This window comes from Kryptolebias marmoratus, linkage group LG13 (genome assembly GCF_001649575.2).
Source record: "Kryptolebias marmoratus isolate JLee-2015 linkage group LG13, ASM164957v2, whole genome shotgun sequence".
NCBI lineage: Eukaryota > Metazoa > Chordata > Actinopteri > Cyprinodontiformes > Rivulidae > Kryptolebias > Kryptolebias marmoratus.
The window spans coordinates 5,415,214-5,435,564 of NC_051442.1; the positions used below are offsets into that span (position 1 = coordinate 5,415,214).

Here is a 20,351-nt window from a genome sequence, read left to right on the forward strand (position 1 = left end):
TGCTGGGTTGTTGGTCCGATCAGGTAAAAAAAAATAAAGAACAGATCTGGGTGAAATGTTCAGGAAATGTTGGGGGTAAATTCTGGTTCTGATCCAGATCAGGATCCAGATTAGGATCTGGATTAGGATCCGGATCGGATGGACCTCGGTGGAGGTTTCTCCCTGACTGCTTCTAATTTACGTGTCGTGTCCAGCTTTCTTCTTCTTCCTCCTCTTCTTTTTCTTTTTTCTTTTTTTGGAACAGGGTTGTATGAAAATCAGGATCGACAAGTTTATAGAGACGACTTGCTCTCCAGCATCTCACACACACATGCACACACACACACACACACACACACACACACACACACACACACACACACTGAGCTATCTCAGTTGGCAGGAATAATACAAACATCATCTTGTTATCCAAAGTATCCATGAGGATGACTCCATTCTGCCTTTTTTTTTCCTTTTTCATGCACACACTCACACACACACACTCACACACACACACACACACACACACGGAGGCTGTATATTCGCAGTAACCCTATTGTTGTTTTATGCAAACGCTCTGAAGCTGGATAGGACACACAGAGAGACACATGCAAATCAGCTTATCAGGCGGCGCAGGGTGCACTGCAGAGGTGAACGCTTCTCCACTTAGGAAAATGCTCACGAGCCGCCGTGGATTTCCAAACCTTTTCATCCCGACACTTGCTTCCTCCTGAATAGAAAAGAAAAGGAAAAGAAGGAAAGAAGAAGCAGGAGCAGAGAGAGTAAAACCAGCTCCACCTGAGGTGAGTCTCCTACAGGTCAGGGTTCGGTCCAGGGCCTGAGCGGCGGTTTTGGAGGGGCAGGGGCGCATTAGAATAAACTCAAGATCATTTTCCTGGGTGGCCCGAGCGCTTCGCCGTCCCGGTAAAGTTACAATCCTGTAGGAAAATCAGCTATATTTATCATTACAGATATTAAGATGAGCTCAGACGTGGCGGAGCAGCCGGAGGCTTCAGCAGAGCAGACAGGTAAGGACGTTTGTGTTCGTTTCACCCTTTCACGGGGCACATTGTGACAGGGTGAACTCTGTTTTCTCTGGACTTTCTGAGGAAGCCTGCCGTGTTTTAATCCGGCGCAGACAAACTCCAACAGTCACTCTCGTGTTTAAGAGCCAGAGCAACAAAAGAAGCAGATGAAACGAGGTGATTTCTGTGTGTGGGGGTTTTTTTTTAAGCCTTGGTGTGTGTGTGCGAGACGGTTTGGTTGTGGGTTCTGGGTCACCCTACACACACACACACACACACACACCTCCCGAGGCTGTTTTCTGAGCGGCTCAGGCTGCCCGGAGGCTGAGGACGTCAGGCAGCCGCAACGCAAAAAACCAGGAACCAGCAGCAGAAAACAACAAAAGAAAAAAAGTGGAACTTTTATTTGAACAATGGTCGCATGAGAGAAGTGAGCGGTTCTGCGAAAAACTTTTTACCAGTACAGACCAGCAGGTTCCCAAACGAGAGGAGAGACTCGTGACTCTGACCTGGCAACTAGCTCAAATGTTTTTGTTCATTACTGACTGACTGACTGACTCTGTTAGCAAAATACCTTATAGCTCAACGATGCTTTCAGGAAACCACCTGCGGATGTCGCGTCTCCAGCTGTTTAACGTTTGCACCTGATTCAAGATGGCTGCCACAGCCAACTTGCCCTAAAAGACTCAAAAATCGGCCGCGGCTCAGTCAGTTCTACAGATTCTGAGCCAAGAGTTTAGATGAGAGTCACTCACGACATATGCCTCGAGGACATCTCCTTAAAACCTCAGCGTCGGCTGCTGGGAGCCAACGCCGTTCGTCTGTTAGCAAAATATCTCACGACCCGCTGGATGGGTTTCATTGAAACGCTCAGGAAGTCGTTGGACGTATGCTTTTTTTCGATTGAGTCCATTTCGACATGGCCGTCGCAGCCAAGTCGTCGTCAGTTTTTGCAGAAACCGAGGTGAAATCTGGCGTGGTAGTAGCCGAGAGTCGCTCCCAACACGCACTCTGAGCGCATCTCGCAATTTTCCGTTAAATTCCCGAATTTTCGGCTCCGACAAGCATAGTTTCCTCGTGTTTCTGAGACGCTGAACCAAAACAAAGCCTTTTTTTTATTTGTTTTTTTTTCCCGCCCCGCGCGGTTCAGGTGAGTTCCCGCCGCTCGGAGGCAACGGAAGCGTTTATCTCAGGTGGATCTCGGGCCTGCACCTGCTCCGTCTGTGGAGGTTAAACTCCCGGCTGGGGGCGACGAGACGAACGCTGCTTAAAACCCTAAAGCTGTTCTTGTGTTTAATACAAGCGTCGCCGGGGGGCTTTAAACTTAAACCATCCTCCAAACTGCTGAGCTGCTGCTTCAGATTAAATCATTTCAATCTTTATTGGCTGTTTGAAAATCTAATTGGTCATTATTTGTCTGATTCATTAGATAAAATACTCCATCCACTTTAACAAAAAGGAAACTTTTCGACACCACTGTAGTTCAATGAACATCCCAATCCACCGTTTTGCTCTACTTCCTCCCTCCCTCGCCGCCATTTACCATCACAAACCAGCCCGTCGGAACTCCAAAATTAGTTTAAAGCGGCTTTCTGAATCCAGGAGGTTTTATTTGAGGCTTTAAAGCTGCTCAACGTGACGTCGCGAAGGATTCAGAAGCGAAATCCGAACAATATTTGTCTCATACTGACGGTGAAGAGGCGAAGGTTTGGAGAGAAGTGCTTTGTTTACATTGAGTGCGGACCCGCGTTTCAGAACTGCACCTGGAGACAAATTAGAGTAACATCTGTCAAACTGTAACGACTGTTTAGGGTCAGAATAACCTGTTTTATGGTTGATTTCATAGTTTTACAACGAGAACACGAAACCGTTCACTGAGCCGCTAAAGAAAATATAAATATAAAGTTAAAAACACCTAAAAGTTGAAATGTTCGGAAATGGTTTCTTTTCCAAACTGATCAAAACATTTCATAATAATTCGAATGTCCTGAAATGTGTTTACTAAAACCATAATTAGATGGATAATTTCTGCTGTTAGTTCTGCTTAAAATGTTTAAAAATGCAATGTTAGAAGTAGATTATATATATATATATACATATATATATATATACTTGAGTTCTTACTGGTTTTGGTCATTTTGACGCTGATGATATCTATTTTGGCAACATTTTAAAGAAGCAGAAAAGTCTTTTTATTGCTCATTTTCTGGTGACAAACAGATAAAGAGTCTGTTTAATATCAAATGATTTGTATTTTCTTAACTGTCCAGTCAGTTTGATCACAACTTGAGGAATAAATCCTTGAATTCCTGAGTGAAACTTTGTAATCTGAGCGAACCTCTAATATTGAAGTTTATGGATATTAAAGACAAAGTAAGTCAAGTGTAAAATACAACAAGGAGAAAATAAATCTTGTGTCAAATCTGAAACATTTGAGACTCGTTTGACCTTCATAGGACTGAAATTTGTGTGGTTTTGTCGTCTTAAAAGAGCAGAAAGTGTGATTCTGTCTTCTTTGCCTTGTTGTTTTAAGTTTAATACGGAGGTTAGACTAAAACCTGACCTTCAGCCGCGGTCATTTGTGTTTCAATAAGCAGAGAGACGTTAAGAAAACAGGACAGGCAACAAATCAGTGAGGCAGATTAATATAGATCAAATATTTTAAGTCAAATTTTAAACAAATGTCACCTGACTTAGTAGCTACTCTGTAAGGAGGTTTTGAATGTGTGGAGAGACAGTTAAAAGCTGATGGTGAAAAATGGAAATATCTGTAGGATTCCTTTGAAAACCTTGATGGTTCTGATTTTACTTCTGCAGAAACCATCGATGAAGACACGTCTGTTTCACCGTCGATTTAAACTCAGACGTTCTTTGTTTCACTTTGTGCCTCAGACTTTTATAAATGCTTTTATTTATACTCATCTTACTAAAATGTGCTAAAACCTATTTTAAAAGATAAAGTAGCCCAGCTGGGACTCATTCTGGAGCTTTTTGTTTCACTAGAAGTCCAAAACCTTAAAGAAAAAACAGAAAAACTGATAAAATACAAAAACAACACAAACACATGACAACAGGATACAACATACTCACTGATATGATTCAATCCAGAACTATATGATACTCTGTATTATGGTACAAATACTATATGATATGAAGCAGATTCATTACAGTACTATATGATGTGATAAACAACATTTTACACAAATGATACCAAACAAAACAATATAATGTATTTTGTATGTACTCTGATATACTACATTATGATTCTAATACGATACAAATACAATAAAGTATTTTAAACTACGATACACTATGATACAGTTTGATACGATGTAATGTAAATACAGCACAGTACTCTGATATACTACATTATCATACAAAAACAATAAAATACTGTGAACTACAATACAATATATCATTTTTTAAAAACCTTTATTTTACCAGAAAATAAATCCATTGAGATTATTAGTCTCTTTACAAGGATGTCCTGGTCAAGATAAGAAGCAGCGCGATGTGCAAACAAGCCGATACGTTTACAGCAACAGTCCTAATAACAAAACAATATAATGTGACACGATATGATACAACACGATACGATACGATACAACGCGATATACGAGTCTTCATAGCAAAACAATATGATTCGATACGATACGAGTCCTAATAACGATACGATACGATACCATGCAGATAGAATACAGTACTTTACTGGAGTACGGTCCAATGCTGTGCTGCAGGATACACCTCTATATGATGTGATACTGAACGATGCAACAGCTTTGTTGTCCTCTTGGACAAGTTTGTTTTGGACACAGTTGTCCCAACAGCTGTCCCCATGAAACAGAAACCAAAAATAATATTGCACAGTTGGTTTCGGGTCTTTCTGTTGACAAACACAGAAAATCGTGTAGTTTCCTGCTTGTTATTGTGACTTTGTGTGTGTTTGTGTGAGAGTGTGTGTGTGTGAGTCATATTCAGCCCTGAACAGGAAGTCGGAGCTCTGAGCTGCACGGTTCTCCTGTTCGAGTCATGGAACCCAGTTTCAGCAGATCTCAGAGTCAAACCTAAAAAAGACAAAAAACTTTTTTTTTCTTTGTCGGTTTTTCTGTTCTCGCAGCGGCGTGAACCGCCCTAATTAATGTGTGTGTGTGTGTGTGTGTGTGTGAGAGCTGAGAGGCCTCCTGCAGTCAGAGTCGATTTGCATCTTTTGGTCATTTCCATACTGGAACCTTGGCTGTGAAGCTGCTGTTTNGGGTTTGGTTTGGTGGGGGGGTTATAAAATGTATTTGCATTCTGTTCAACGCGGCTCGCTCGCTCTCTCTCTCTCACACACACACACACAGCCCAAAAGGCCCAATTTGACATTCAAATGATGTGAGCTTATCCAGCAAACCTTTGTCCCATCCTCCCGGGGATCTGTCTCTCCACACGCAGCTTCTTAAAAACACTCGAGCGTTTTATTTTTTTTCTTTAACGCAGATCTGTCAGCAGTCAGCAGGAAGGACCAGATCCTAAAAACGCTAAAAAACATACCTCCAAACGAGGCTCAAATATGTTTTTAGGTGGGAAAAATACACCGAAAGCTGTCAAAATAAAAGACAAACACCTCTTTTTGTGAAGCAATACGCTCAAAACATCTGTGAAACTGTTATTTAAACTGTTAAACTTTAATAATAATAAACTTATTTCCTTCATTCTGAGACAAAAAAAAGCACAAATGTTGGCTTTTAATGAAGTCTACAATGATAAAATGTGTTTTATTCCAGCGATTTTAGACCTACAAAATATAAAAGGTGGCCGTTGAAGTTTATGTAAAACAAATTCAGGGTTCTGACCGCAGACCACAGGACTGAGGATTTAAATATTTATGTTGTTTATAGTCATTTTTGGGTTTTTATCTGCATTAAATAAAGTTTGGAGCTGGTCTTTAACAACAAAAAAAGATATATAATTAAACATTATACTATAATACAAATTATTGTTGATGTTTTGAGCTCTTATTGAAGTTTGTTTATCCTGTTAGGATTATTATAAAAGCTACAATAACTAACAAATATCAGCATTCAGGGATGTTTTTCTTATTACTTTTATTTTCTGGTTTTTAGTCGTTCAGAAAAATATCAATATCACTTTTGAAGAAAGCTGCAGAAGTATTTGATTTAAAGCAAAATGTTGACATTTTTATTAGTGGATTTGTTTAAAACTTGTTTAATATTAAAACAAACTGAGCTGTTAATAAGATTTTATGTCTTTAAAGAAGTTGGAGCTGGAAGCGGCTCCTGGAGTCAAACACACAAACGAATAAAAACCCTGAAATAAATCAATAAAAACTGCTTTATGATCTCCAAGCAAGGCCTCAGTTAAACAAATAAAAGAAGATTTCATCTCTAAATGGAGCAACTTGGGTCGGTTTCCTGCTTTTCATATTTATTCACCCGCCTTTCGTGGAGCGGGGCGATCATGTAACTCCAGTTTAACGTTCCAGCTTCTGTCAGCAAAATATCTAACGGATGGAAAAAACAGACAATAAGATAAAAAAGATAGAGGAAAAATGTCAGAAAAAAACTCCTGGAGGGATCATTTTTACTAAATAACTCCACAAATAAAACAGGCTGTGAATCTGACAGGATTTTATTTTATTTATAGCTGAAGGTGGAGAAAAAAACAAACTGATTCTGTGATTCGAGGAGGATTTTTAAATTTGTTTAATTAAATTAAAAGGTCAAAGGTCGTAAATACGGATTTGAAGAGTCACACCTCATCTTAAACAGACGCCACTAACCTGATTATTTTATTTGCTCCACTTGGTTCATTTTTTTAAAAGTTTCTTTATGTTTTTGTTTTATTTTTAAAGGTTTTAAAGGCTTCAGTAGCAGAGACATGACTGGAAATCTGCCTCCTTTATGTTATTTATCAATGTTTGTTATTCTGCAATGTCCCTTTTTAATGAAAAACAAACATTTTTAAAGAATTAACTCATAGATCCCCTCTGAAAATAAGAGCATATAATTATAGTTTATTCTGTAAAAGTTGAATTAAAGTTAATGGCAGAGTCACGTTTTAAAATTTTAATTTCTCTTTCTTTTTGTTTTTTTCTCTCCTCCTCCTCTCCCCACGCTCAGAGCGGAACGGGGTCGACTTCAGCCGCCAGGTGAGTACCCGCTGCCGCCGCCTGTGACGTCACTTCCTGCGCTGCGGTTCCCGCGAGTCAGGCGCCGCATGAAAGAGGCCTCTGTTCCCGTCGGGATGACTCAGGCGGATTCTGCGAAACGCGCAGCTCTTCCCTCTTCGCTTGCATGCGACCCGTTTGTTTCCTGTTGCCGTGGGTGGAACCGGCTCACCTGGCGGGGGACGTCCAGCCGGGGACAAACCCGACCACAAAATGTCCAATCGAAGGACAGAGACGCAGAGACGGGACGTTGATTTGTCGTTAGAACTAACGAAAACACCAAATCCAAAAAGATGGTTCGTTTGTGCGCCGGACGCATAATCTGCATTTGTAACACAGAGGTTCTCAAACAGTGGGGCGTGTCGCCTCAGGAGGCCGCGGCGTCATTAAAAAAGGGGCAGGGAGGGCGTCGACGTTCCTGTTATTTCCAGAACTTCATCCGTTCATCTGTAATGCAGTAAAAAAACAGACTCAGCTCCTTTAAATCAGAATCAGAATCACCTTTCAGGGTCAGATTGGGCACAAAGAAGGAGTTTATCTTCGGTTCCAAACATTAAAATGTGATATAAACATTTAGAGGAAACAGGATGAGGACAGAAGGAACCGTGTGTTTATGTCAGTATATATACGGTTAAATCTGCTGCAGAGGAGCTGACAGCTCAGTCTGGAAGGGGTTTGTTTTGCCCCGGGGGGGGGGACTGTCTCGGCGGCGGTTGGGTTTTTTGTGCTCATATCGCTCTGTGGCGCCGGCCTGAAGGTAGGAGCCTGAGCAGCTCGAGTCCGGGGGTGTGAGGGGGTGGGGGGTCCGCAGGGACGATTCCTGACACGTCCTAAAGGGAGGGAAGGTCGGCCTGGATGTGTCCCGCTCTGTGGACGGGCTCAGAAGTCACTAACGTCATCAGAAATGAAGTTTGTTGGGTTCCTGTGCAGAAATTAGACTTTATTCTTATGGTTCTGAAGAACCCAGGGCTGCTCTGCAAAAACTGGAGGTTCTGTTTGATCGTTTCTTCTTCTCTTCGCTCCACAGCGAGTCGTCCTCCTCCATCCAACTCTGTCCTCTGTCCTTCAACTCCCTCCATGTCCTCTCTAACTGTGTCCATATGTCTCCTCTTTGTCTCTAACATCCTTCTGTCCCTCCTCTGCACACGTCCAAACCGTCTCAGTCTGTCCTCTCTAACTTTATCTCACAGTCCTTTTTTATTTAAAATTTTAAAAATATTTTAAAACAACTCAGTTCGAAGGAGAAATCTGGAGACAGAATGTCACAAAAACTAGTTTTTAAAATGACACGTCCATTTACAAACTAGTCACCTAAATCTTGAGTTGTTTCATGTCATCGTACTTTAATTCCAGGTAAATTTGACTCATTGTGTTTTTGTTGCCCTCGATCCAAGCGTACTGAGGTGGTTTCATATTAAAACAAACCAAATTCACGCAGAAGCTGCCAAAAAGCTGAACTAAAAGTTACATTTCCTGACGACAAAGAGTCTCTGTGAGCAAACCAGGATCTAAAACCAAGTTCCCGTTCGGTCGTTTTACCTCCCAAAAACCCCGCAGGATGTTCTGCGCGAAGCTTCTTCTCAGCTTTTTTTGTTTTGTTTTGTTTTTCTGCAACATCCTCCGACTGCAGATGGAAAGTCCTGACAGGAGAAGTCCAAACAAGTGGCCGAGTTTACGAGAAGAAATGGAATTTTTTTCCAGCAGTTTTTAGTAAATTCCAACAAACCGGGTTCCGTTTCATCACAGGGATGTTTTTGCATGGAGGTGCAAATGAAGGTTTTTGCTTCATTTTGTCCCGATTGAACCTCGAAAACACGAGGAGACAGACACAAAAACACAGCCTTGTTGTTTAATTCGACGACACGCTGTGATATGATTTGTATTTTTCGTTGTAAACATAAAAACCAGGCGGCAGCTTGTGCAAAACCTTCAGCTTCAGCCTAAAATTAAAACTATTTAACTGAATATTCTTCCTTTTTTTTCCTCTGATTATTGGGCTTTTTGTCTTTCCAGTCATAAGTTAGAATAAGACTTTTATATTGTGTTTGTTCAGCACAAAAAAAGCTGCTGCTGTGTAATTCAGTCATTTGAATAATTGGCCTCATATTCAAGTGTATCAGGTTGCAGTTTAAACCAAGATAAAAAACGACTTCAAGTTTGTTTTGGTTTCTTGAAAGTCGGACACGTTTTGTGAACATTTAGCCTCAGGGTGACAGAAACTCAGAAGCTTAATTTATGTGGATCAATCAACGTTAGACAAGCGTTTGGAAAAGACGTCTTAAGTTTTGCCTGCTGGAGGCCGTTTTGTGGGAATCCGCCGACGCTCTCGGATGTTAATGTTTGAAAAGAATCGCTCGTCTTTTCGCAGGCGTCGGGACATTTTGTCGAGGTTTCTCTCTCTCAGCGCTTTGAGGAAGTGGCTTTCAGGGGTTGGCGAGGGGAGGAGGGGGAGGCAGATTTGCATACCGGTTTGGCCCGAGGGAGGGTTGAGCATCTATCAACTTTGTACCAAAACTGGTCCAGGAGCGAGCGTCCTCCGCCCTCCTCGCAGCTGGTTTCGTCACCATGTGGTGGTGCTGAAACTCGGCCTGATCGTTTCTTCTCTGTGTCTCTCAGATAAAGACAGAGGACGCCAACGACTCTCCTCATTCGGGCTCCTCAGTGAAGACATGCCACCTGACACAGAGCTCACCTGCACACGGGGGGCAGCTGAGCGGGGTAATTATCCGCCTCTCAGAGCTCTCCACCCCCTGAGAAACAGAAGCCTTTGCAGTTTTAATCTCTTTGCAGCACATCATTACACCGATCTGCTGTCAGAGAGGCAAAAATATACAAATATTAGCATAATAATGAGTGCATTTTAGTGGAAATTAAACATACTTCACTCGTGTGAGTGAAAGCGCGTTCTGGTTTTTGGGACATTGCTTTAAAGTTTTGTGCTTTTATATTTTTTTTTAAACAGTTTGCCTTTTTTGTTTCACATCAAGACATGACAAGAAAAACACATTAATCTTAAATCTAACAAATAAGTTCAACCATAAGGTCGCTCTACCTTAAAACACCTTCCTCATCGTGTTTTTTTTCCCCTAAATGACGCCATATTTTGCTGAATGAGCATCGTGCCGTGGCGAGCGAGGCGTGAAACTAGCAACTAAGAACAAACTTGTTAGGAAAATCTTTTCCAAGTTCATCAGGAAGTGAAAAAAAAAGGATGATTATCATTTAGACCTGGAGTCTGATTGTTGGGACCAGGAAGGTCGCCCCCTGCTGGTCACTGGAAAGAATGCAGTTTGAAAAAGGCTCCATTTTAACTTCAATTTACTTAAATTTACAAGAAATTTAGAGGATTTAACCTGACCATTGTGTTCATATTAACTTAAACAACACAGTTTTATTCCTGTATAGGTTATAGAAAGTTATTCTAGTTTTCAGTCTTTTAATTCAAACAGGCCTTTGATTTATTCAACTTAATAATAATAATAATAATAAAAATGTCCAGTTTTACAGAAGTAACCCAACAAATGTGCCAATCATTAAGGCTGAAATGATAAACTAATCAAAAAGTAAGTTTTTTCCATCTATTTTTTAAGAATTAAATCAGTAAGACATGCAAAATGTATGTTTTTATCGTAACAATAAGCTTTTACTTATAAAAACAGATGTTTCATGTAATCTGTAAGTGTTTATAAACTGATCAGGGATCAGTAAAGTATTTTTTAATCTGATCAATGTGAAGGCTCAAACTCCACGGGGGCAGATGATCGCTGACTTGTTTTTGTTTTTGTTTGCGGCGCTCCAGGACCTCACCTTGCTCCACCCCATGCAGCAGCTGGTCCTGATGCCGCCGTCTCACCTGTCGTCGCCGCCGCCCTTCCTGCTCTCCCAGAGTCCCTCCAGCCACCAAGGTGACGCTTCGGGAGACTTCCTCCAAGTCCTTGAAGGAAACTGAAATGTTACGGGTCGAGGAGGAGGAGGTTTACCCATGAACGTTTTAAACACGGGGAAGCTAAAAGCAACCCTGACCCATCGCAGCTCACCTGTCCTCCTTCTGCTTCTGTGCAGCTTTTTGTCCTCTCTGACCCAAAATAAGTCCTGCCGTTTTGTTTTGCAGCCCTCCTGCAGCCGAACCTGCTGTCCCTTCCCTCCCAGAGTCAACCTGGTCTCCTTCAGCATCAGTCCGGACTGGCTCTGACTCCACAGGTGACTATCAACCCAAAACAGAACCAAATATCATCATATATACAATAAAATCTAAAATACCAGGGCAGAATAAACACCAGATCTCAAACTAAAAGGATTAAATTTTGTTCTAAACTGATTCAACTTTTAGAAACAAACTTTAACTTTGGTTAAAAACAAAAAAAATCACTCGTTAAATATGTCCAGATAGATTGTGTGTGACGTCTATTATCTACTGCTTTATTAGCTTTTGTAGTTATTATATTTGTCCACTTTTTGTGTTGTTGTTTTTTTACCTGCCGAAGGACATCAGATGAAATGTAGCAACTATTCACCTCGGTATCGAACCCCGATCAGTATGAGCTGTGCTTTTTAAATCAAGAAAATGAAAAATTAGTGACAAAGAACAAATATGGGGATGAACAAGGCAACGGTACTGTACCAAAAATAAGAATATTCTGTGAATTCTAAGGCTTTAAATGAGAGGAGATCAATTAGATCCTTTCCAGGCGTTAAATGAGACAAATCAAACATCAGCTGAGCAGCAGCTTCAGTAAATCCTCTTCTGGACGAAAACAATAAAATAGAAAAGAACTTCATTGTCATCGTTCCTGGAAACAACGAAACTCTCGATATCGGCAGAGAACGATGAATAAAAGTAATAATATAATCAGCTGAAACTGACACTTCTCAGCCGAAACGCTCCGACTCCTCTCAGCCGAAACGCCGACTCCTCTCAGCTGAAACGCCGACTCCTCTCAGCCGAAACGCCGACTCATCTCAGCTGAAACGCCGACTCATCTCAGCTGAAACGCCGACTCATCTCAGCTGAAACGCCGACTCATCTCAGCTGAAACGCCGACTCCTCTCAGCCGAAACTCCGACCTCTCAGCCGAAACGCTCCGACTCCTCTCAGCCGAAACGCTCCGACTCCTCTCAGCCGAAACGCTCCGACTCCTCTCAGCCGAAACGCTCCGACTCCTCTCAGCCGAAAACCTTCTTAGGCTTTAGAAGGTTTTCTGAACGCAATCCTGCAGAACCGCGCTCCGTTTCTCCACCTCTGAGAGATCTCTTTGTGGTGCTTGTTTGATCCAGGCTGTGAGCCGCGCTGGTTTGGTGGGACCCTCCATGGAGAACCACATGGACATGTCCCATCTGCAGATGCCCAAACACATGTCGGTGGCCCCGCAGGAGGAACCCAACGATCTGGAGGAGCTAGAGCAGTTTGCCAAGGCGTTCAAGCAAAGACGCATCAAGCTGGGCTTCACTCAGGTAACCCAGAGGGACAATCTCACCTTGTCTGTCTTCGCTACAAGATAACGAACACGTTTTATTTTAAATATCTGATGAACCGATGGGTGTAAACAGCTCATTAAGCCGACGTCGCTCTCCTGCTTTTTGTCTCATCGCAGGGAGACGTGGGCCTGGCGATGGGAAAACTGTACGGGAACGACTTCAGTCAGACCACAATATCTCGGTTCGAGGCCCTCAACCTCAGCTTCAAGAACATGTGCAAGCTCAAACCTTTGCTGGAGAAATGGCTGAGTGATGCAGGTACGCGTCGACGATTACTACAACCGTCAAATCGAGAAAAGCAGACATTTCCTGCTTAATGTGTGACAGTATCTATACAATATGTGGTCTACAGTTCATTCATCTCTAACTGGTTTACTTAAAACATCAAATTTGTGACTTTAATTGATCAATTGTACACACAAAATTTAAAAAACAACAACAGTGTTATGTTGTTGTGACCTAATCTTAATATTTTATGATTGATTCAAACTTTTCACCTGGTCAGAAAGTTAAAAATAGTTGTTTTTTTTCACTGAACAGTTTGAGTTCAATTTAATTTGTTGTTTTTGTCTTTTAGAGAACTCACCTTCGGACTCCATGAGCACTTCGACCTCTCTGCCGCCTCTGATGGAGGGCTACGGGCGCAAAAGAAAAAAGAGAACAAGCATAGAAACAAACATAAAGATGACTTTGGAGAAGCGTTTCCTTGACGTAAGGAGTCATTTTGTAACCACCGTCAATGAAGCCCATTAAATACCGAGCTGATTTAATGATGCATTTTATGATGAACTTTAGTAACATCAGACATTTACTGAGGTATGCAGTGGTACAAATAGGTACCGCATACGCAAATCATCTCCTCGTCACTAAGGTTTCACTTTTGTAAACAAGTCAACATATTACCTGCCTCTGAAAAAGTTGAAAGAAATCTTTTAGTTTGTAATAGATCAGTGAAATTAGTTTAAGGTCAAGTTTGTTTTAATTTCATCCCACTTTTGTTAGCATAACATGCTATAAATGAAATTCTGTTTAAAAAAAAACCAAACTCATCTCCCCCTTACAGAAAACTTTAAATACATTTAATTTTTTATCTAATCTCATTTACCAAGTCATAAATTTAGCTTATTAATTAAATTTTTGTAAAACTGCTAATTTAATTATGTCATTATTAGCAACTTTTAGCATGCTAGAGAAGTAGTGTTAGCATGCTAATGTTAGCATTTAGCACACCTTTGTGGCTTGCATCGCCTGTTTATCTGGAAGTGTAGCAAGAAATGGCAAATATTTACGCTTTGGGGCTTCATTACTAAATTATTAAACACAAAAAGGCACAACGTGTCAGCATGCTTAGAAAAATCATATTAGCAGGCTAACATTAGCTCCTTTTTTTGCTTCTTATCACCCTTTTCATTGGGAGGGTAGTGAGAAATGCTAATTGTTAGCATGCTAAGAAAAGTTATGTTAGCATGCTAATGTTAGCATGTTGCGCACCTCTGTGCTTTATATTGCCATTTTATCTAGGAGTGTGTGCTTTATTAGTAAATTATTAAACACAAAGAGGCACAACTGTTAGAAAGATGAATAGAATAGCTATTTTGCAAACTATTTTGACTTTATTCAGGACCATGTTGAAGAAAGTGTAATACGCTAAGATGAAGAAAATCTGTGCCTCTTCATTTGTAGCAATAAATGTATATTTAATGTCATCGTTAATGGTGTTTTGGCTTTTTTCAGAACCCGAAACCCAATTCGGAGGAGATAACCCTGATCTCAGAGCAGCTTTCCATGGAGAAGGAGGTGGTTCGGGTTTGGTTCTGTAACCGTCGTCAGAAAGAAAAGAGGATCTACTGTCCAGTGGTTACTTTACCAGTCAAATCTCACAGCTACAACTCCAGGATGGTCAGTCTTCAAACACATTCTTCTCCAACCTAAATTTGATAATAAAATTAAGCCAAAGCCCACTAACTGGAACACAAACCTCCTTTTGCTATTTTGGGTATTTGGTTTTTCTGTTTTCCATCCACCTATAAATTCTGGACAGCATCGTTGGCTTCAGGTTTGATGGTATGCAAGAAAAAGTCCTTTTCTCCACTCAGTACTCCGTGGTAAATCTTTCAGATTTGTTTTGACAACACTAGAGTTGTCATAATAGAAAAATCAGCTTACATTTGAATCAGTTTACACAAGTTTCGAAGCGTATTTTCAGCCGTTTATGCAGCAGCTGAGGTCTTCCACCGTCTGAAACTAGTTACATGCCCTGTCTTCGTAAAGACTTTTGAAGTGGGGTTCTGTGGAATGGTTATGAACAATAATTATCTGGTGTGGCTATCAGAATGTCCTCAGTTTGGAGAAAAAGTCCAATTAAGACAAAACCGTCAAGCTAACGGCTAGTCCAACTGCGACTGTATTAAAATGCCCGTCTCAAATACTTTGAAGCAGTTTGTGTGAATTTATTATATTATAAATCTTTACGTCACCATCACTTTGCCGTTCATCAGTGTTTTACATAGAGCTCAAACAGCGGCAGCAGTTCCCAGATGTAGCACTTCTGGTGCAGCCTGTGGCACTTCCTGCAGGAATATCATAACATGTCTGCCAGAATAACAAAAATGTGTGTGAAATCTTTGACATTGGAGTTGTTTTTAGTGTCTTACCCCTACTAGGACTAGCTGTCCCAATTAAGTCAGGGCTTCATATTTATCCAAACTGAGGCCGTTCAATGAGTCACTATCTACAACAGGTAAGATATTAGTTTTTTAAAAACCATTCCACAACACCTGACATCAAAATGGAAACCATTCCTTTAAAGCCTCCACCCTCATTCAGTCGATGACTTTACCAAATATAACATGAGCCAAAAAGTATATTAGAAGTTCTAGTTATAGACTTTACATTTTGGCTATAATTATCAAACCTGAAAACCGTTAAAATGTTAATGTACTCTCCTAAATATCTGGTGTATACGTCTGTTTGCATGTAAATTAGAGCAGAAACTGTTAGCTTTAGAGTCGCCGTGCTTTTGTACATCCTCCTTCCTGCTTCAGGCTTTTTTTATGGAAATATTTTTTATAAAACTGCTCTTAGGGAGTAAAACCAATAGAATGTTTTTTCCCCCCCATTTTTCAGATACATTTAGTGACGAAATGCCTGTTTAAAAAACCAAATGCGTGTTTCGGTTCTCTAACATGTCTTGACGCCGTTTCAGGCCTCCAGCTCCAGGTCCTACAGCCCTCTGGCCTCAGGTGGACGTAAGGATTTATCATATTTAAAATAATCCCTCCACTGTGACTAAAACTGTAATAGGAGGTGCAATTCTATTTTTTTTTTTTTTAAAGAATAATTTTCACATTAACCGTTAATTTTGATTTTTTTTTTTTTTTCCCCAGTTTCATCAAATTCTTCCCCAAACAGTGCAAGTCGTGAACCGTCTCCCAACGGTTTATCCTCAGCTTCGGTTGCTCTAACCTCTCAGGTCAACCCAGCGTCCTACAGCACACCAGGGTAAAACGCATTCCTCACTTTCACCCTTTCATTCACATTCATCCATTCATCCATCCATCACAGAGGCAGGAAAGAAAGCAGAGAAGTCTCTCCCTGTTCCTCTGAAACTTCCTGCAGCTTGTCCCGAGGAACCCCAAGCCGTTCCCAGACTATCCGTCTCCGGGGTCTCTGGATTCTCCGGAGTCTCCGGTAACTTCCGGATCAAAGGCCCGATCCTCAACTGGCTCCTCTCAATGTGGAGGAGCAGCAGCTCCACTCTGAGCTCCTATTGGATGGACGAGTTCCTCATCCCGTCACGAAGAAAGCCCATTTTTGACTGCCTGGATCCACCGAGCTGCCCTTCCAGCGCCTGGTCCGGGAGATCGCCCAGGACCAGGACTTTAAGACGACCTGCGCTTCCAGAGCTCGGCCGTCATGGCTCTGCAGGAGGCCAGCGAGGCTTACCAGGTGGGGCTCTTCGAGGACGCCGACATGTGCACCATCAGCGCCAAGAGGGTCACCATCGTGCCCAAAGACCTCCAGCTGGCCCGCCGGATCGACTTAGACTCACCCCCACATTTAACACAAGAGATACACAACAACATGGCCTTCAGATCCGCTCTTTAACAGTCTTCCTGTCTGAAAGGTTAATCCTGCGTCTGTCCTTTGATTTTTCCAGGTCTTGGTATCGTGCTTGGAACGCCGCCGCGTATCATCACTGAGAAACACGAACTCTGTCACACGAAGCCGTTGACGATTGTTGGATTTGAGAAGAATGAAGGTCGAGTAACTCCCTGTCTTTCAGCAAGGGTTACACCTATAGGCTAAACCATCCAATGGACACAGAACCCCCCCCCCACCCACAAGGAACACGAGGCGAAGACCGCCAACCCTGAAGCCTGAAGCCGTTTGATTGATGCTCACAGGACTTTTTATTCTAATGCAAAGATGAAGGACAAAGAAAATTCTCATTTTTGAGAAGCTCAAGACTCGAGTAACTCCCTGTCTTTCAGCAAGGGTTACACCTATAGGCTAAACCATCCAAATGGACACAGAACCCCCCCCCACCCACAAGGAACACGAGGCGAAGACCGCCAACCCTGAAGCCTGAAGCCGTTTGATTGATGCTCACAGGACTTTTTATTCTAATGCAAAGATGAAGGACAAAGAAAATTCTCATTTTTGAGAAGCTCAAGACTCGAGTTATTTAAATGTTGCTTTTTGTTGTTTTTTTTAGCCATTTTTAAACTGGGCTACGAGACCTTCTTGTTGCTGTTATCAATATCCACGTGGTTGTTCATTTTCTCTTTAGTTTTAGTTGTTTATAAGATGAAAATTCACAAGAATATGTAAGAATTTGACATGAAATCCAGACAAAACCTCATGAGTACCATCAGCTTACCTAACGTTGGTTTTGACTGATTTAAACTGGTCATTTTAGTTCTTATTTTTATCATAAAATCATATAACGTACAAGTGCTGAGATTCTTACTGTCCTCACCTGCATTGTAGGAATAAAGGATGCTCTTTTGAGGACAGTAATGGTCATATTTTGGACAAAGAAGGTTGGGAGAGAGATGTGAAAGAAGTGAAACAATAAATGGACGACGAGTTTTCAGGTTTCAATCCCATCCCCAGTCAGTTTAACTCCGAATCACCTCACATGTGGACACTCAGGGGGGAGAGCTCAGCTTCACAGAGTTCACCTGGGGTGTAGTTTTCATTCATCCAACCGTCCATCTTCTGCTCATTTGTGGTCAGATCTTAGAGACACGGAGCCAGAAGGAAAAAAAAAACCCAGACAGTCGTGTCTGGTTCCTCCTGGGGGGAACCCAAGGTGGGTCACCAGACCAGAGAGGACACATGGTTCCTCTGGTCAGGTCTGGGTCTTCCTCGGGGTGTCCTGAACCACCTCAGCCGACTTCAGTTGATGCAGAGGAGCAGCGGCGCCTCTCCAAGCCCGTTTCAGCCGTTCAGATCCAGGATCTCACTCTTCTATATCTCACGACCACGACCGGTAGATCCGTCGTTCCATCTCCGTCTCCGGACCACCATCCACCTCACGAAGACTCCCAGACACCAGAACTCCTCTGCTCGAGTCCGACTCACCTCCGACCCGATCGAGAACCATCCCCTCCGAGCCAAAAGCTTTCAAATAAACAACAAGTTCAGTTGCCCCTTTTTTGTAAGATGAAACAACTTTTCAGACTCGTGAAGAAACATTTGCCTCGTGCGAAAACTCCCTGAGGCGACAAAGACACGTCAGTCTGACGTCAAGACTGAAAGAAATGTTTTCAAAGAGCGAATTTTGAATGAGCGACTCTCCTTGCATCCAGCTGAAGTTGTTATCCCGTCTGTAATAGTTTTCATCTAAAAGAACTTAGTGTTTTCACTGATGACATCTTGTTTTTCGCTCCACTAAAAGAAAGAAAAAGTTGTTTTTCTGAAACCAATTAGCTTCGTATTTTCTTTTAAACGTTTCTCAATTAGGAGGAAGTTCTGTCCTTTGGGGAGGGGATTATTTGCATACAAACATTAGAGCACTTCTTAGTATTTCGGTGGCGCTCAGGAACAAGCTGCATCTAAAATGTTGGCGGAAATAAGATTTTCCTGAAAAATAAGAAACGTCAGACTTTTCTGTTTTTTTGTTGTTTTTTTTTTGACGTGAGAACTTCTGAGCGAGTATTTAAACCTGTTCTGGACATTTCTGTCGTTTCTGCTTCTTCTCGACACATAAAAAGTGCCTGACAGCTTCTCACGTGAATGTCACTTCTTTTTATCTTTGTTGTTTAATAACCTCCTTTTTTTTTTTTTTGAGTGTCCATCGCATGTTTTATTTAATTGAGTTTATCTGTCAAAATAAACACCCCAAAAACTTTATGTTATGTATTGTTACAGTAGGAGCTTTCTGACAAAATAAAGGGATGTTTTTACCTGAAGCTGCGCCTGGAAAGTCAAATTAATCTGCCGGACGATCCTTCAGGTCCGTGGATCTCACACTGTGGTACACGGGATCCCTCTGGTGGCAAAAAACAAACAAACTATAAGTTAAATAACAAGCTAATTAACGTTCATAAGATGCTGGGATTGATCAGGGGTGTCCAGCTCTGGTCCTCAATCAGGGGTGGAAATTAGCACCCGTCACCGGCCAAATGCGGGTACATATTTGAAGTGGCGGGTGAATTTGATCAACACACACGCCACTGTGGCTGGTTGGCAATTTAAACAGAAAAGGTGTTATTTGTCCTCTTGACATATAGGGGGCAGCAATGTGCTCGAGTTGGTAAATTATTTTTGTCCTATGTTTTAGAGGGGGAACCGATTATTTCAGACGGCTGAAATATTTGGTTCCCCCCTGGTAACTTTTGCAAAAAAAGAACAAATGTCTCCAAATTCACAGGACTTGTTGTCCATGATGAGAGGAATAAACACAGTTATAGACTTGTTGGTAAATTAACTGGTTGTTGTTGGATAATTAATGATCTAAATAACATTCGACCTGTTAGTGACACTTAAGGTCCTCAAGTGTCACTAACCAACATGTTTTACCTGTTTCTCTGCTCCAACACACCTGATTCAGGGGTTAAATCAGCTCTTCATGTCCTGCAGAAGCCTGTTAATCAGCCACTGATTCAAACCAGGTGCGTCGGAGCAGAGGAACCAGTAAAACCTGCAGGACACTCCTGATTTAACTACTTGGGGAAAGCGGTGAAGTGGTGCAGCGAGGTCTCTGTAGGACGTGGCGTCTCCAGTTGTTGTGGGACAGAAGCAGAACTGGGACCGTGGTTCTGTTCTGGAGCCATCCCAGCTTAAAGTAAACCCCCCGGACCAGGGTCAGGTCTGGGTGTTACATCTTGATCCTCCACCTGAACAGTTCAGGTGCATGGAGTCCACATCCACGGTTAAGTCCCAGGAGTTAAAATGTGAAGATCGTTGGATTATTACAATTATTTTAGCGATCGTTGGGTCTGTTTTTAGATCTGCTGGCTCTTCGGTTCATTGATTACCACGGGACGGCGTCGCTGAAGGAGCGGCCGGCCGAAGATGCTGAGACGCTTTGTGGAAAGGTTAAAATAAAAAAAAAAGTAGGTTTGGTTTGTAGGTTGGAGGTAGGCATTCAAAGTGAAGTAATCAAAAGTTTACTGTCCACATTTCATGGGGAAAAAAAGAATCAAAAACAAGAAATTTTAAATTTTTCCCGTGATTCTGCGCACCGGTCAGCT

At 41.8% G+C, this 20,351-nt stretch overlaps 1 protein-coding gene and 1 long non-coding RNA gene across 3 annotated transcripts; one reads left to right on the forward strand and one right to left on the reverse strand.

Moving 5' to 3' along the window:
• Positions 1 to 589: 589 nt before the first annotated feature.
• Positions 590 to 17,122, forward strand: pou2f3 (POU class 2 homeobox 3). Its single transcript, XM_017419843.3, has 13 exons — positions 590 to 782; positions 951 to 1,007; positions 7,127 to 7,155; positions 9,790 to 9,891; positions 10,973 to 11,078; positions 11,285 to 11,373; positions 12,448 to 12,624; positions 12,765 to 12,906; positions 13,226 to 13,359; positions 14,383 to 14,547; positions 15,854 to 15,896; positions 16,035 to 16,149; positions 16,808 to 17,122. The coding sequence occupies exons 2-13, from the start codon at positions 959 to 961 to the stop codon at positions 16,848 to 16,850; spliced, it is 1,194 nt and encodes a 397-aa protein (XP_017275332.1). The 5' UTR covers positions 590 to 782; positions 951 to 958; the 3' UTR covers positions 16,851 to 17,122.
• On the reverse strand, positions 7,520 to 19,270 carry LOC112450630. Of its 2 annotated transcripts, none has more exons than XR_003039299.2 (6): positions 19,063 to 19,270; positions 13,235 to 13,283; positions 11,649 to 11,720; positions 11,211 to 11,377; positions 10,981 to 11,107; positions 7,520 to 7,620 (listed from the first exon to the last, which is right to left on the reverse strand). It is a non-coding gene; the product is annotated as an uncharacterized LOC112450630 (long non-coding RNA). The 2 variants fall into 2 exon arrangements; XR_003039302.2 differs by having other exon boundaries at positions 10,981 to 11,118.
• Positions 19,271 to 20,351: the final 1,081 nt, after the last annotated feature.

What these genes read in the sequence shown, in the direction of transcription:
- pou2f3 (XM_017419843.3), top strand. Translation starts at nt 959, where the DNA reads ATGAGCTCAGACGTGGCGGAGCAGCCGGAGGCTTCAGCAGAGCAGACA. An exon ending in TGGAGAAGCGTTTCCTTGAC is followed by an intron (nt 13,360 to 14,382) that starts GTAAGGAGTCAT and finishes GGCTTTTTTCAG; the next exon opens with AACCCGAAACCCAATTCGGA. An exon ending in ACAGCTACAACTCCAGGATG is followed by an intron (nt 14,548 to 15,853) that starts GTCAGTCTTCAA and finishes ACGCCGTTTCAG; the next exon opens with GCCTCCAGCTCCAGGTCCTA.